At 43.7% G+C, this 15,277-nt stretch overlaps 1 protein-coding gene across 2 annotated transcripts; it reads left to right on the top strand.

Annotated features, from left to right (window-relative positions):
- The first annotated feature begins 2,523 nt into the window (after positions 1-2,523).
- Positions 2,524-10,488, top strand: LOC139391121 (L-proline trans-4-hydroxylase). 2 transcript variants are annotated; one of them, XM_071138662.1, is made up of 8 exons: positions 2,524-2,733; positions 2,819-2,895; positions 4,747-4,947; positions 6,821-7,118; positions 7,716-7,807; positions 8,196-8,335; positions 9,663-9,767; positions 10,213-10,488. In XM_071138662.1, exons 3-8 carry the CDS (start codon positions 4,818-4,820, stop codon positions 10,294-10,296), a joined length of 849 nt encoding a protein of 282 aa, XP_070994763.1. In that variant the 5' UTR covers positions 2,524-2,733; positions 2,819-2,895; positions 4,747-4,817; the 3' UTR covers positions 10,297-10,488. The 2 variants fall into 2 exon arrangements, with proteins under 2 accessions (XP_070994763.1, XP_070994764.1); XM_071138663.1 differs by lacking the exons at positions 2,524-2,733; positions 2,819-2,895 and having other exon boundaries at positions 4,656-4,947.
- The last annotated feature ends 4,789 nt before the right edge of the window (positions 10,489-15,277 follow it).

Below are 15,277 nucleotides of genomic sequence, written 5' to 3'. Positions count from 1 at the left end.
AAGCCCTGCTACTAGACCCCTGGTGGAGGGGGTTATATGCCAGTGGGATAGCCTCCACAATAAAGCCCTGCTACTAGACCCCTGGTGGAGGGGGTTATATGCCAGTGGGATAGCCTCCACAATAAAGCCCTGCTACTAGACCCCTGGTGGAGGGGGTTATATGCCAGTGGGATAGCCTCCACAATAAAGCCCTGCTACTAGACCCCTGGTGGAGGGGGTTATATGCCAGTGGGATAGCCTCCACAATAAAGCCCTGCTACTAGACCCCTGGTGGAGGGGGTTATATGCCAGTGGGATAGCCTCCACAAGAAAACCCTGCTACTAGACCCCTGGTGGAGGGGGTTATATGCCAGTGGGATAGCCTCCACAATAAAGCCCTGCTACTAGACCCCTGGTGGAGGGGGTTATATGCCAGTGGGATAGCCTCCACAATAAAACCCTGCTACTAGACCCCTGGTGGAGGGGGTTATATGCCAGTGGGATAGCCTCCACAATAAAACCCTGCTACTAGACCCCTGGTGGAGGGGGTTATATGCCAGTGGGATAGCCTCCACAATAAAACCCTGCTGCTAGACCCCTGGTGGAGGGGGTTATATGCCAGTGGGATAGCCTCCACAATAAAACCCTGCTACTAGACCCCTGGTGGAGGGGGTTATATGCCAGTGGGATAGCCTCCACAATAAAACCCTGCTACTAGACCCCTGGTGGAGGGGGTTATATGCCAGTGGGATAGCCTCCACAATAAAGCCCTGCTGCTAGCTGGATATCCTGGATCCATTCAATGTACGTGCACAAAGATCTTTCCGGGCACAGGGCATGTAAACTTGTGTTGCTCTTCAGAAGGAACTCGGAACTCCCGTTCTGTGAGCTTGTGTGGCCTACCACTTCGCCGCTGAGCCGTTGTTGCTCCTAGATGTTTACATTTCACTATAACAGCAGAAATTTGACAAACTGATTCTTTTGAAAGGTGTCATCGTGTGACGGAGACTGCATGGCTGTGTGCTCAATTTTTATAACAGCTGTCAGAAAGTTTTGTGATGTTTTATTCACTTGAATGCCACTTCTCCCTGTGTAACCCACAGGTTGCTAATGGCTGGGACAGGGTTAAGCCCCTAGGCAGCGCACCATTTTACAACACCAGACTGCCACATCTAGCAGGGTCAGGTTTAGTATCCATTGGGGTCAGCTTGGGGTGGAAAGGATAAGTTTGGGACTTGGGCTTACAAGTGTCTCTGTACGTTCCACACCTTACAGCGTCTTAAGAATGTCACATGACTGTCACCTGATGAGAGGTGCCACATGATGAACTCTAGAATGTCACATGACTGTCACCTGGTGAGAGGTGCCACATGATGAACTACAGAATGTCACATGACTGTCACCGGATGAGATGTGACTCATGATGAACTCTAGAATGTCACATGACTGTCACCAGATGAGAGGTGACTCATGATGAACTCTAGAATGTCTCATGACTGTCACATGATGAGAGGTGACTCATGATGAACTCTAGAATGTCACATGACTTTGACCTGATGAGAGGTGACTCATGATGAACTCTAGAATGTCACAGAACTGTCACCTGATGAGAGGTGACTCATGATGAACTCTAGAATGTCACATGACTGTCACATGATGAGAGGTGACTCATGATGAACTCTAGAATGTCACATGACTGTCACATGATGAGAGGTGACTCATGATGAACTCTAGAATGTCACATGACAGTCACCTGATGAGAGGTGCTACATGATAAACTCTACACCTGTACAGGCTTCCTTGATAATATGGAGTGTTTGTCTCAACTCTTTCTCTTTTTAAAGCTCTCCTTATTGTATTAGAATGGCATTCATCTTGTGTTTATTCTACACATTACTGTCTTAAGTATGTCACATGACTCACCTGATGAGAGCGGAAATTCAGTGTTTCGTTTATTTTCCAGGTAAGAGGGACATGTCATTCATTCATGGATGTGTCACCTTAACAATGCCCCTTTTTCTAAGAACCAAGTTCAGGAGAAGGAAGCAGAATAAATTGAGATGATAATAAATTGAGATTGAGATGATGGGAAACACTACAATGAGTCGGTATTTATCAAAAACCCTTCCTTCTAAATGTGAAAGTCACTGAAGCCTACTCTTTGAATAAATATCATTTTCTTCTTGCCCTTACAACACTGAGTTCACTTCACACAGACTCCCAGAGCATCACCGTGTGATAATGAAGTGAGGAGGTGTGTTTAGATGAGTGTCTGGCTCTGAAATCCACTGACCAGTAGATGGGGCTATAGCAGGAGAAGCCAGAATCCAGCTCTGTGTACCAGCTACAGGAAAGTAGGCTGTATGTTTGTGTACGTTCCACACCTTATTGTGTCTTAAGACTGTCAGATTACTGTCAACTGATGAGAGGGGAAATTCATAGAGTTTGTACTTCCTCCTAATGAACTGTGTCTGAATGATGATGAATATGACCTAGGGAATGTCACCACGGCTCAGTCTTTCACCTGTACTGTCATTCTAGATGATTAACACCTGTAGTTTCCACCTGCGGCTCAGCCCTCCTGGCAGGACCATATATAAGAGATCACACAGGTTGAGGACTCCACATCACCAAGACTTCTACTACCACAGTTTCATACTGACCTACAGAGCCTCTGCTGTGACCATCATCCACACATCAGACCACCGTCCAGACAGACGGAGACATCTGAGACTCCGGCAGAAGCAGACAGAGGTATGGAGGAGAGCAAATAAGTATTTAAGACTTTGGTATGCTTTCATGGGCTTTAACCTCTCACTCTCTCTCTCTCTCTCTCCAGCCTTTACAGGAGCAGTGGTAGGCTTTCGGACAGATCACACCAGGGGACAGTGGTTCTTCAAGTCTGACCCACTTCAGGTAAGATTCTCTTTTCATCAAAATGTTTTTTCTCTCCATAAGTTTCAGAGGAACGTCAATAAATATGTCTTGTCATAAATATGGACATGTTAAAAGATATCTAGTCAGGTTGTTTAACTTGCCTAACTGTGGTGAGAAGGTAATTCCATGATGACTGCAGTAATAACATGTACCTTCCTTGACAAACACTGGAACCTGGACACACACACACCAGAAAATTACAGGTCACTCACACTGAGGGCAGTGCAGAGCAGAGAAGGTGTTTCTGTTCTGTTTTTGTGTGTGTTTCAGTGTGTTTCTGTGTGTGTGTAAGGCCAATTTCAAGTTTTCATAACAATCGGTAATCGGTATTTTTGGACACCGATTATGGCCGATTGAACTCCAAGAAGAGACTGCGTGGCAGGCTGACTACCTGTCAGCAAGGAGCCAAGCTAAGTTGCAAGCTATCTTATAAAAAACAATCATTCTTAACATAATCACTAGTTAACTACACATAGTTGATGCTATTACTAGTTTATCTAGCTTGTCCTGCATTGCGTATAATCGATACGGTGCCTGTTAATTTATCATCGAATCACAGCCTACTTCGCCAAACGGGTGATTTAAAAAGCACATTCGCGAAAAAAGCACTGTCGTTGCACCAATGTGTACCTAGCCATAAACATCAACGCCTTTCTTAAAATCAATACTCAAGTATATATTTTTTAACATGCAAATTTATTTAATATTGCCTGCTAACATAAATTTATTTTAACAAGGGAAATTGTTTCACGTCTCTTGCATTCTGTGCGACAGAGTCGGGGTATATGCAGCAGTTTGGGCCGCCTGGCTCGTTGCAAACTGTGTGAAGACCATCTTCCTGACAAAGACCATAATTAATTTGCCAGAATTGTACATAATTATGACATAAAGGTGAAGGTTGTGCAATAGCAATATTTAGACTGATGGATGCCACCCGTTAGATAAAACACGGAACGGCTTTAACCTATCTCTCTCTCTCTCTGTCTCTCTCTCGGAACGGTTCCGTATTTCACTGAATGAATAAACGTTTTGTTTTGGAAATTATAGTTTCCGGATATGGTAGGCAGCAGCAGGCTCGTAAGCATTCATTCAAACAGCACTTTTCTGCATTTGCCAGCAGCTCTTCGCTGTGCTTCAAGCATTGAGCTCTTTATGACTTCAAGCCTATCGACTCCCGAGATTAGGCTGGCAATACTATAATGCCTATAAGAACATCCAATAGTCCCTTAGGGCTCTGGTTAACACGAGATCCCTTGTCTATTCCCTTAGGGCTCTGGTTAACATGAGACCCCCTGTCTATTCCCTTAGGGCTCTGGTTAACATGAGACCCCCTGTCTATTCCCTTAGGGCTCTGGTTAACATGAGACCCCCTCTCTCATGTTGTGACTAACTCAGCCACCAGAATATGGTTTTCCCATTAAGCTGAAAAAGCTGATCAAGCAGCACCTCTTCTGACAGCGGTACAGCCGGACTCCATAAACAACCCAGAATACATGTGACGGGAATACCAGAGGGAGAAGGGAGAAAGAGAGTGAGGGAGAAAGAGAGCAAGAGAGAAAGAGAGAGAGAGAGAGAGAGAGAGAGAGAGAGCGAGAGAGAGAGGGAGAGGGACAGGGAGAGGGAGAGGGACAGGGAGAGGGAGAGGTAGAGGGAGAGGGAGAGGGAGAGGGAGAGAGAGAGAGAGAGAGAGAGAGAGAGAGAGAGAGAGAGGGAGAGAAGCTGAGGTTTAAGAAGATAAACAGAAATACCTATGTTAGGACGACTGTTTATGGCCTGGGCACAACTCAAAGACACACTCCCTTTGTCTCTCTGTTCTCCCTCTCTTTCCAGGTTATAAAAACAGCCTTCACCCAGTGGAGTTGACACAGTCAGGACTGGCGTGTAGAGCAGCCAACCCAGAGATGAGTGTGTCAACGTGTCAGATGAAGGAACGTTACAACCAGCAGGGATTCCTCTCTGCTGTACCGGTCCTAGACGACACAGAGCTGAGGGAGGCCAGACAGGCCTTCAACCACCTGGAGAGAGAGTTCGGTGAGTGGAGGGGGACGAGGAGGAGGGGGGGGGGTTAGGGTTAGAGGTCAATACATCTGTAATATCACCATGATTATGTTTTTATTTTATTTTACCTTTATGTAACAAGGCAGGTTCATATTTTCAATGATGGCCTAGGAACAGAAGGTTAACAGCCTTGTTTGTTCAACCTTTTATGGTTAAACATGTCCTTTAAATGGAATCTATTGAATGATATCTTCATCTGTCTATCTGTATTGAATTATATCTAACTCTGTCTATCTGTATTGAATTACATCTAACTCTGTCTATCTGTATTGAATTATATCTAACTCTTTCTATCTGTATTGAATTATATCTAACTCTGTCTATCTGTATTGAATTATATCTAACTCTGTCTACCTGTATTGAATTACATCTAACTCTGTCTATCTGTATTGAATTATATCTAACTCTGTCTATCTGTATTGAATGATATCTTCATCTGTCTATCTGTATTGAATTATATCTAACTCTGTCTATCTGTATTGAATTATATCTAACTCTGTCTACCTGTATTGAATTACATCTAACTTTGTCTATCTGTATTGAATTATATCTAACTCTGTCTATCTGTATTGAATGATATCTTCATCTGTCTATCTGTATTGAATTATATCTAACTCTGTCTATCTGTATTGAATTATATCTAACTCTGTCTATCTGTATTGAATTACATCTAACTCTGTCTACCTGTATTGAATTACATCTACCTCTGTCTATCTGTATTGAATTATATCTACCTTTGTCTATCTGTATTGAACATATCTAACTCCGTCTACCTGTATTGAACATTTCTACCTCTGTCTACCTGTATTGAATGATATCTACCTGTATCGACATGTACGTAATAATATCTACCTCTGTCTACCTGTATTGAATGATATCTACCTGTATCGACATGTATGTAATGATATCTACCTGTGTCTACCTGTATTGAATGATAACGACCTGTCTCTACATGTGTTGAATGATATCTGCCTGTATTGAATGATATCTACCTGTATTGAACATATCTACCCGTGTCTACCTGTATTGAATGATATCAACCTGTCTCTACATGTGTTGAATTACATCTAACTCTGTCTACCTGTATTGAATCACATCTAACTCTGTCTACCTGTATTGATTCACATCTAACTCTGTCTGTCTGTATTGAATTACATCTAACTCTGTCTATCTGTATTGAATTACATCTAACTCTGTCTATCTGTATTGAATTACATCTAACTCTGTCTACCTGTATTGAACATATCTACCTCTGTCTACCTGTATTTAATTACATCTAACTCTGTCTACCTGTATTGAACATTTTTACCTCTGTCTATCTGTATTGAATTACATCTAACTCTGTCTACCTGTATTGAACATATCTACCTCTGTCTACCTGTATTTAATTACATCTAACTCTGTCTACCTGTATTGAACATTTTTACCTCTGTCTATCTGCATTGAATTACATCTAACTCTGTCTACCTGTATTGAACAGATCTACCTCTGTCTACCTGTATTGAATGATATCTATCTGTATTGAATGATATCTACCTGTATTGAATTATATCTATCTGTATTGAATGATATCTATATGTATCTACCTGTTTTGAATGATATCTACCTGTATTGAATGATATCTACCTGTTTTGAATGATATCTACCTGTATTGAATGATATCTACCTGTATTGAATGATATCTACCTGTATTGAATGATACCTATCTGTATTGAATAATATCTACCTTTGTCTACCTGTAATGAATGATACCTACCTGTATTGAATGATATCTATCTGTATCTCCCTGTATTGAATTATATCTACCTGTATTGACTGATATCTACCTGTGTCTACCTGACTTCAGGTGAGGAGTATACCCAGTACAGTCTCCACAATGTGCACCTGCAGTACCCCTGGGTGATGGGCCTGGCCAAACACCCCCACATCCTACAGGTGGTACAGTCCATCCTGGGCTCTGATGTCATCCTGCTAGACTCACGCTTCATCTGCAAGTACCCAACAACCCCCACACCCCACCCCACAGCCACACAGGCAGGAAATGATGCCATCACTCTGACCAGTGAGGAGGAAGTGAGGTCATCAGAGAAGGACCAGCAGAGTGAGACTGGACTGCCCTTCGTGGCCTGGCACCAGGATATGAGGTGAGTACATCACTAATACTTCTACAGCTACATTACTATTACAATACTAATACTACTGTCAGTTACAAGTATCTCAAAAATAGTAAAATACCACTAGAGTACTACTACCGCTACCAATACTGCTTGTAGTACTGTTACTACAACTACTACAGTAGTACTACAATATTACAACTACTACATCACTACTGCAACCACTACTGCTACTACTACTAATACTACTACAACTACAATACTACAGCTACTACTACCACAATACTACTACAATATTACTACTACTACACCAGTCCTACTACTACAATACAACTACTACTACTACTACAATACTACAGCTACTACTACCACAACACTACTACAATACTACTACTACTATCACAATACTACTTCTACTACTACAGTACTACTACTGCTACTACTACAACTATCACAATCCCACTCCTACTACTACAGTACTATTACTGCTACCAATACTGCTTGTAGTACTGTCACTACAACTACTACAGTAGTACTACAATATTACTACTGCTACACCACTCCTACTACTACAGTACGTTTTGAGTAATAACAAGTATTTACTCAGCAGCTGTCTGATTCCTCCAGGTACTGGGGAATAGCTGGGGGTCCAGTCCTGTCGGTGTGGCTGGCTCTAGACGACTCACTGGCAGAAAACGGAGCCCTGAAGGTCATCCCAGGTATTGCAGCTCCCCTGACCACCTAAAACTCACCGAATCATTTAGTTTCCAGAAACGGCCAGTTCAGTTCTAATTGGTGCCACAACTAGATAAATAAATACTTAAATGTCTCCTCAAAATATTTATCTGCATTTAGCCAGGTACAGTTAATGTTCTGAAAGCCTCTTTCTGTCATTCTAGCATGACATGACTGCAGTAAATGACTGTGATAAGATGTCCTTTCATAGACAAACAGAAGACTAGAGTCTGTGTGGTTAGTAAAGTGTTCACTCTCCTCTCCTCTCCTCTCCTCTCCTCTCCTCTCCTCTCCTCTCCTCTCCTCTCCTCTCCTCTCCTCTCCTCTCCTCTCCTCTCCTCTCCCCCTCCCCTCTTCCCCCTCCTCCTCCAGGAAGCCACTGCTCTGGCATGCTGCCCCACCAACTCGCCTCCCGCCCCGGAAACATGCTGTCAGTCAACCAGGAGATCCCTGAGGAGCTGGTGCAAACGGATAGCGCTCTACTCTGCCCCCTGCTGGCTGGGCAGATGTCTGTAAGTCACACTGCCCCCCTACTGGGGGTTCTTGTCTTTTTAAGAACAACAAATGTCAGCAAACAGACATTCTGTATTACAGGGAGCTTCCCATACCAAGTCCTACTGGGGATTCTGTATTACAGGGAGCTTCCCATCCCAAGTCCTACTGGGCATTCTGTATTACAGGGAGCTTCCCATCCCAAGTCCTACTGGACATTCTGTATTACAGGGAGCTTCCCATCCCAAGTCCTACTGGGCATTCTGTATTACAGGGAGCTTCCCATCCCAGGTCCTACTAGACATTCTGTATTACAGGGAGCTTCCCATCCCAGGTCCTACTGGGCATTCTGTATTACAGGGAGCTTCCCATCCCAGGTCCTACTAGACATTCTGTATTACAGAGAGCTTCCCATACCAGGTCCTACTAGACATTCTGTATTACAGGGAGCTTCCCATCCCAGGTCCTACTAGACATTCTGTATTACAGGGAGCTTCCCATCCCAAGTCCTACTGGGCATTCTGTATTACAGGGAGCTTCCCATCCCAAGTCCTACTGGACATTCTGTATTACAGGGAGCTTCCCATCCCAAGTCCTACTGGGCATTCTGTATTACAGGGAGCTTCCCATCCCAGGTCCTACTAGACATTCTGTATTACAGGGAGCTTCCCATCCCAGGTCCTACTGGGCATTCTGTATTACAGGGAGCTTCCCATCCCAGGTCCTACTAGACATTCTGTATTACAGAGAGCTTCCCATACCAGGTCCTACTAGACATTCTGTATTACAGGGAGCTTCCCATCCCAGGTCCTACTAGACATTCTGTATTACAGGGAGCTTCCCATCCCAAGTCCTACTGGGCATTCTGTATTACAGGGAGCTTCCCATCCCAGGTCCTACTGGGCATTCTGTATTACAGGGAGCTTCCCATCCCAGGTCCTACTAGACATTCTGTATTACAGGGAGCTTCCCATACCAAGTCCTACTGGGCATTCTGTATTACAGGGAGCTTCCCATCCCAGGTCCTACTGGGCATTCTGTATTACAGGGAGCTTCCCATCCCAGGTCCTACTGGGCATTCTGTATTACAGGGAGCTTCCCATCCCAGGTCCTACTGGGCATTCTGTATTACAGGGAGCTTCCCATCCCAGGTCCTAGTAGACATTCTGTATTACAGAGATCTTCCCATCCCAGGTCCTACTAGACATTCTGTATTACAGGGAAATACACTCTATTCTCTGTTCTTCTACAACTATATTGTGTATCTCACTAATTGTGCTGTACAAACAATAAGAATACAGGTGCCATTTGGGATTGTGACTTGATGTTGATGGTTAACCCAATCAGATCCATGATGGGTTCCTGGTCCACGCCAGTGACCCCAACACATCCCAGAAGAGACGCTGTGGCTTCGTGATCCGATACGTCCCTACCTGTGCCTACCCTATACAGGTGAGAACTACTGTAGATATGTCTCTACCTTTATCTACCCTATACAGGTGAGAACTACTGTATATATGTCTCTACCTGTATCTACCCTATACAGGTGAGAACTACTGTAGATATGTCTCTACCTGTATCTACCCTATACAGGTGAGAACTACTGTAGATATGTCTCTACCTGTATCTATCCTATACAGGTGAGAACTACTGTAGATATGTCTCTACCTGTATCTACCCTATACAGGTGAGAACTACTGTACATATGTCTCTACCTGTCTCTACCCTTTACAGGTGAGAACTACTGTAGATATGTCTCTACCTGTCTCTACCCTTTACAGGTGAGAACTACTGTAGATATGTCTCTACCTGTCTCTACCCTATACAGGTGAGAACTACTGTAGATATGTCTCTACCTGTGTCTACCCTATGTTTCTCTCAATCTCTCTCTCTGCAGGACCCAGACCGTCCCAGGCGTTTCCATGCTACAGTGATGGCCAGTGGATCAGACCAGTTCAGTCACTTCTCCACCTTGCTGTGATGAGCCTTACAGCACAACTACAACCATATCCATAGAGATACCATTACCGTATTACTGTCTGATACTTAGAGGAACCTAATGATACTGTATTCACCTTGATGACTTACTGCTGTGTTCACCTTGATGACTTACTGCTGTATTCACCTTGATGACTTACTGCTGTGTTCACCTTGATGACTTACTGCTGTGTTCACCTTGATGACTTACTGCTGCTGTTTTCACCTTGATGACTTACTGCTGTATTCACCTTGATGACTTACTGCTGTGTTTACCTTGATGACTTACTGCTGTATTCACCTTGATGACTTACTGCTGTGTTCACCTTGATGACTTACTGCTGTGTTTACCTTGATGACTTACTGCTGTGTTCACCTTGATGACTTACTGCTGTATTCACCTTGATGACTTACTGTTGTGTTCACCTTGATGACTTACTGCTGTATTCACCTTGATGACTTACTGCTGTGTTTACCTGGATGACTTACTGTTGTGTTCACCTTGATGACTTACTGCTGTGTTTACCTTGATGACTTACTGCTGTGTTTACCTTGATGATATCGGATGAACGGTTTAAAAATCACTTTTTGTACATAGCCCCCCATATTAGGAGACCAAAAGTACTGGGACAAATGAACTTCTATGTATTAAAGTAGTCAAAAGTTTAGTATTTGGTCCCATGTTCATAGCACACATTAACTATATCAATCTTGTGACTCTACAAACGTGTTGGATGCATTTGTTGTTTGTTTTGGTTGAGTTTCAGATTATTTTAGAATAGAAATGTTAAATAATATAGGATTAGAATCGACTATGTTTCTAAACACTTCTACATTAACGTGGATGTTATCATGATTACGGATAATCCTGAATGAATCTTGATTAATGATGAGTGAGAACCTTACAGACAAAAACATCATACTCTCCAAAAATGCTAACCTCCCCTGTTATTGTAATGGTGAGAGGTTAGCATGTCTTGGGGGTATGATATAAAATGCTAACCTCTGTTTTCGGGGTATGATGTGTGCATTTAACTTTTTTTACTTTCTCCCTCGTCATTATTCATTCAGGACTATATGTCGTCATGGTAACGTCCATGTAGAAGTGTTTAGAACCGTACAGCATGTGTCACTGTCCCAATACCGGTGGAGCTCACAGTATCTGGGTTGGACTGGGTCGGGCTGGGTTGGACTGGGTTGGACTGGAGTCTATCTCCAGTTTCTGTAGAGTGAACCAGAACGGCCCATAGGGCAGGAGTCCATCTCTTGTTTCTGTAGAGTGGACCAGAACGGCCCATAGGGCAGGAGTCCATCTCCTATTTCTGTAGAGTGAACCAGAACGGCCCATAGGGCAGGAGTCCATCTCCTGTTTCTGTAGAGTGAACCAGAACGGCCCATAGGGCAGGAGTCCATCTCCTGTTTCTGTAGAGTGAACCAGAACGGCCCGTAGGGCAGGAGTCCATCTCCTGGTTCTGTAGAGTGGACCAGAACGGCCCGTAGGGCAGGAGTCCATCTCCTGTTTCTGTAGAGTGAACCAGAACGGCCCGTAGGGCAGGAGTCCATCTCCTGGTTCTGTAGAGTGGACCAGAACGGCCCGTAGGGCAGGAGTCCATCTCCTGTTTCTGTAGAGTGGACCAGAACGGCCCATAGGGCAGGAGTCCATCTCCTGTTTCTGTAGAGTGAACAAAAAGGCGAGCCACTCTGAAGGTGACCTGAGCTGACCTGTTATTTTAGTGCATTGATAATGATAATAATTACATGTATAAAATGTGAATGGAGGACTAATTAAATGCTGTATGAACATGTAAGCTAATGTATCTGGGACTTCATGCTATATTACCTCTTCATGTGTCGTATTGTGATTTACGTGTTGAATAAACCATCTCACTATACACTGGCATCTTTCTCTGTGGAACTTGGTGGGCCTTACTTTGTAAGTCACATCAAACTATGTTTCATTTGTAAAATATTCTGGGATTGGGATTTTAACCAGTTGAATGAAAGGGCAAAATGTAGATTTCCACCTAAATAAACTTACCCAAACATCATTATTTTTCACGAGGAGGCTACAAACAATAACGGGTGATGCTGCGTAGCTTTAGAAAGGTCTGGAAATCCCCTTCCTGTAACGCTCGTGGGTGTGGAGTCAGACGCAGGAAACAGAGAGTGCGAGGTAGTGCTATTTAATGTCCAAAAAACGCAACACAGGGTGCTCACAACCAAAATATACGACCAGGAACACGCTCCTCTACATACAAAACAGAAGGTCACAATAATCAATCCCTCACAAAGAACCAGGCGGGCCGGCTGACTAATAAAGCCTCACTAATTATACCCAACTCATAACAGGTATACTCAATAAACACATAAGGAGGGTAGGAAAGAATCAGTGGCAGCTAGTAGGCCGGTGACGACGACCGCCGAGCGCCACCCGAACGGGAAGGGGAGCCACCGTCGGTCGGAGTGGTGACACTTCCTGGTTAAAATAGTTAGAAATTGCTGATGTACATTGTACAAATATTATGAAAATCATAGATTTTTTTCAGATTCAACAAAACTGGGGCAATAGGGCTTGAAATGATGGATATTATTTCTAAATATAGTAACAATCAAATGATAAACGACTTGCTAAAGTTTTCACATTTCTTATAACTAAAATAAATATGATCAAACTTAGTGACAGTACAATATTAGCACGTTTGGGAGTCCCATAGGGCGGAACACAATTGGCCCAGCATCGTCCGGGTTTGGCCGGTGTAGACCGTCATTGTAATTAAGAATTTGTTCTTAACTGACTTGCCTATTTCACATGAACCCTAACAGTGTTACATTTAAAATTGGGCCAGTGTCTATACGGTCCAAACTTTTGAGTGTTAAATTAACACTGTACTCAGTGCTGATGCTGTTACACTTTGTCTGTGTTAGGGCATTAACACTTTCAGTGTTATGTAATAACACCTCATATAGTAGTTTTAACACCAGGAAGTGTTTATTGTTTACCCCAATGGAGTTCTACAATAACACCTCATATAGTAGTTTTAAACACTACATCAAGAGGTCCGTATTTCTTGACAAGGTCAATGTTGAGTTAAGGACATTACAAACTTCACTCACAAGTCTTTATTGCTACATGCTCTTATGTAAACATTTAAGACATCAGAACCGGCAGCAGACATTATAAATGTAAATTAGCGCAAGCATATCCATCTAAACTGATACAACACTGCCTCTCACGGGTGGCCAAAAATAACAATTTGAAAGCCATGCCCCCAATAAGGCACACCTGGAGTATAATTTCCCGGTGTGCATTGCCTTTTCCAGTGAATTGTATTGTTACCACTGATCTGTATGTGTCAGTGATAGTGATAGAGACATGTATGTTGAATTTGCTAATTTTCAGTCCTGTGGACTTCACCAAGGGAGTTCCTAATGTAGGCAAATGTTATCAATAAAATGTAACCATTAATGATAATACATCACATACATTGAGTGTGCAAAATATTAATAACACTTACTCTTTCCATGACAAATCACATCAAATCAATTCACATTTTATGTATTACATACACATGGTTAGTGCTAAATACGGCTGCTAGAATCCTGACTAGAACCAAAACATTTGATCATATTACTCCAGTGCTAGCCTCCATACACTGGCTTCCTGTCAAGGCTAGGGCTGATTTCAAGGTTTTACTGCTAACCTACAAAGCAGTACATGGGCTTGCTCCTACCTATCTTTCCGATTTGGTCCTGCCGTACATACCTACACGTACGCTACGGTCACAAGACGCAGGCCTCCTAATTGTCCCTAGAATTTCTAAGCAAACAGGTGGAGGCAGGGCTTTCTCCTACAGAGCTCCATTTTTATGGAATGGTCTGCCTACCCATGTGAGAGACGCAGACTCGGTCTCAACCTTTAAGTCTTTACTGAAGACTCATCTCTATATCTCTATATCTCTATATGATTGAGTGTAGTCTGGCCCAGGAGTGTAAAGGTGAACGGAAAGGCTCTGGAGCAACGAACCGCCCTTGCTGTCTCTGCCTGGCCTGTTCCCCTCTTTCCACTGGGATTCTCTGCCTCTAACCCTATTACAGGGGCTGAGTCACTGGCTTACTAGGGCTCTTTCATACCGTCCCTAGGAGGGGTGCGTCACTTGAGTGGGTTGAGTCACTGATGTGATCTTCCTGTCTGGGTTGGCGCCCCCCCCTTGGGTTGTGCCGTGGCGGAGGTCTTTGTGGGCTATACTCGGCCTTGTCTCAGGATGGTAAGTTGGTGGTTGAAGATATCCCTCTAGTGGTGTGGGGGCTGTGCTTTGCCAAAGTGGGTGGGGTTATATCCTGCCTGTTTGGCCCTGTCCGGGGGTGTCCTCGGATGGGGCCACAGTTTCTCCTGACCCCTTCTGTCTCAGCATTCAGTATTTATGCTGCAGTAGTTTATGTGTCGGGGGGCTAGGGTCAGGCTAGGGTCAGTTTGTTATATCTGGAGTACTTCTCCTGTCCTATCCGGTGTCCTGTGTGAATTTAAGTATGCTCTCTCAAATTCTCTCTTTCTCTCTTTCTTTCGCTCTCTCATAGGACCTGAGCCCTAGGACCATGCCTCAGGACTACCTGACATGATGACTCCTTGCTGTCCCCAGTCCACATGGCCGTGCTGCTGCTCCAGTTTCAACTGTTCTGCCTGTGATTATTATGTGATTATTATTATTTGACCATGCTGGTCATTTATGAACATTTGAACATCTTGGCCATGTTCTGTTATAATCTCCACCCGGCACAGCCAGAAGAGGACTGGCCACCCCTCATAGCCTGGTTCCTCTCTAGGTTTATAATCTCCACCCGGCACAGCCAGAAGAGGACTGGCCACCCCACATAGCCTGGTTCTCTAGGTTTCTTCCTAGGTTTTGGCCTTTCTAGGGAGTTTTTCCTAGCCACCGCCAACCCTTCACATGGTTTAAGAATAGGTAGACACATTCAGGTGACTGAGC

The sequence above is a fragment of the Oncorhynchus clarkii genome, chromosome 31 (assembly GCF_045791955.1).
Source record: "Oncorhynchus clarkii lewisi isolate Uvic-CL-2024 chromosome 31, UVic_Ocla_1.0, whole genome shotgun sequence".
NCBI classification, from domain to species: Eukaryota; Metazoa; Chordata; class Actinopteri; order Salmoniformes; family Salmonidae; genus Oncorhynchus; species Oncorhynchus clarkii.
Note: the sequence above shows the minus strand (reverse complement) of the source record. Positions and strands in the feature narration are given on the sequence as shown.

Excerpts from the sequence above, each read along its gene's own strand:
- LOC139391121 (XM_071138662.1), top strand. The coding sequence starts at position 4,818 with ATGAGTGTGTCAACGTGTCAGATGAAGGAACGTTACAACCAGCAGGGA. Across the intron at positions 4,948-6,820 it reads CCACCTGGAGAGAGAGTTCG|GTGAGGAGTATACCCAGTAC; the intron begins GTGAGTGGAGGG and ends ACCTGACTTCAG. Across the intron at positions 8,336-9,662 it reads TGCTGGCTGGGCAGATGTCT|ATCCATGATGGGTTCCTGGT; the intron begins GTAAGTCACACT and ends TAACCCAATCAG.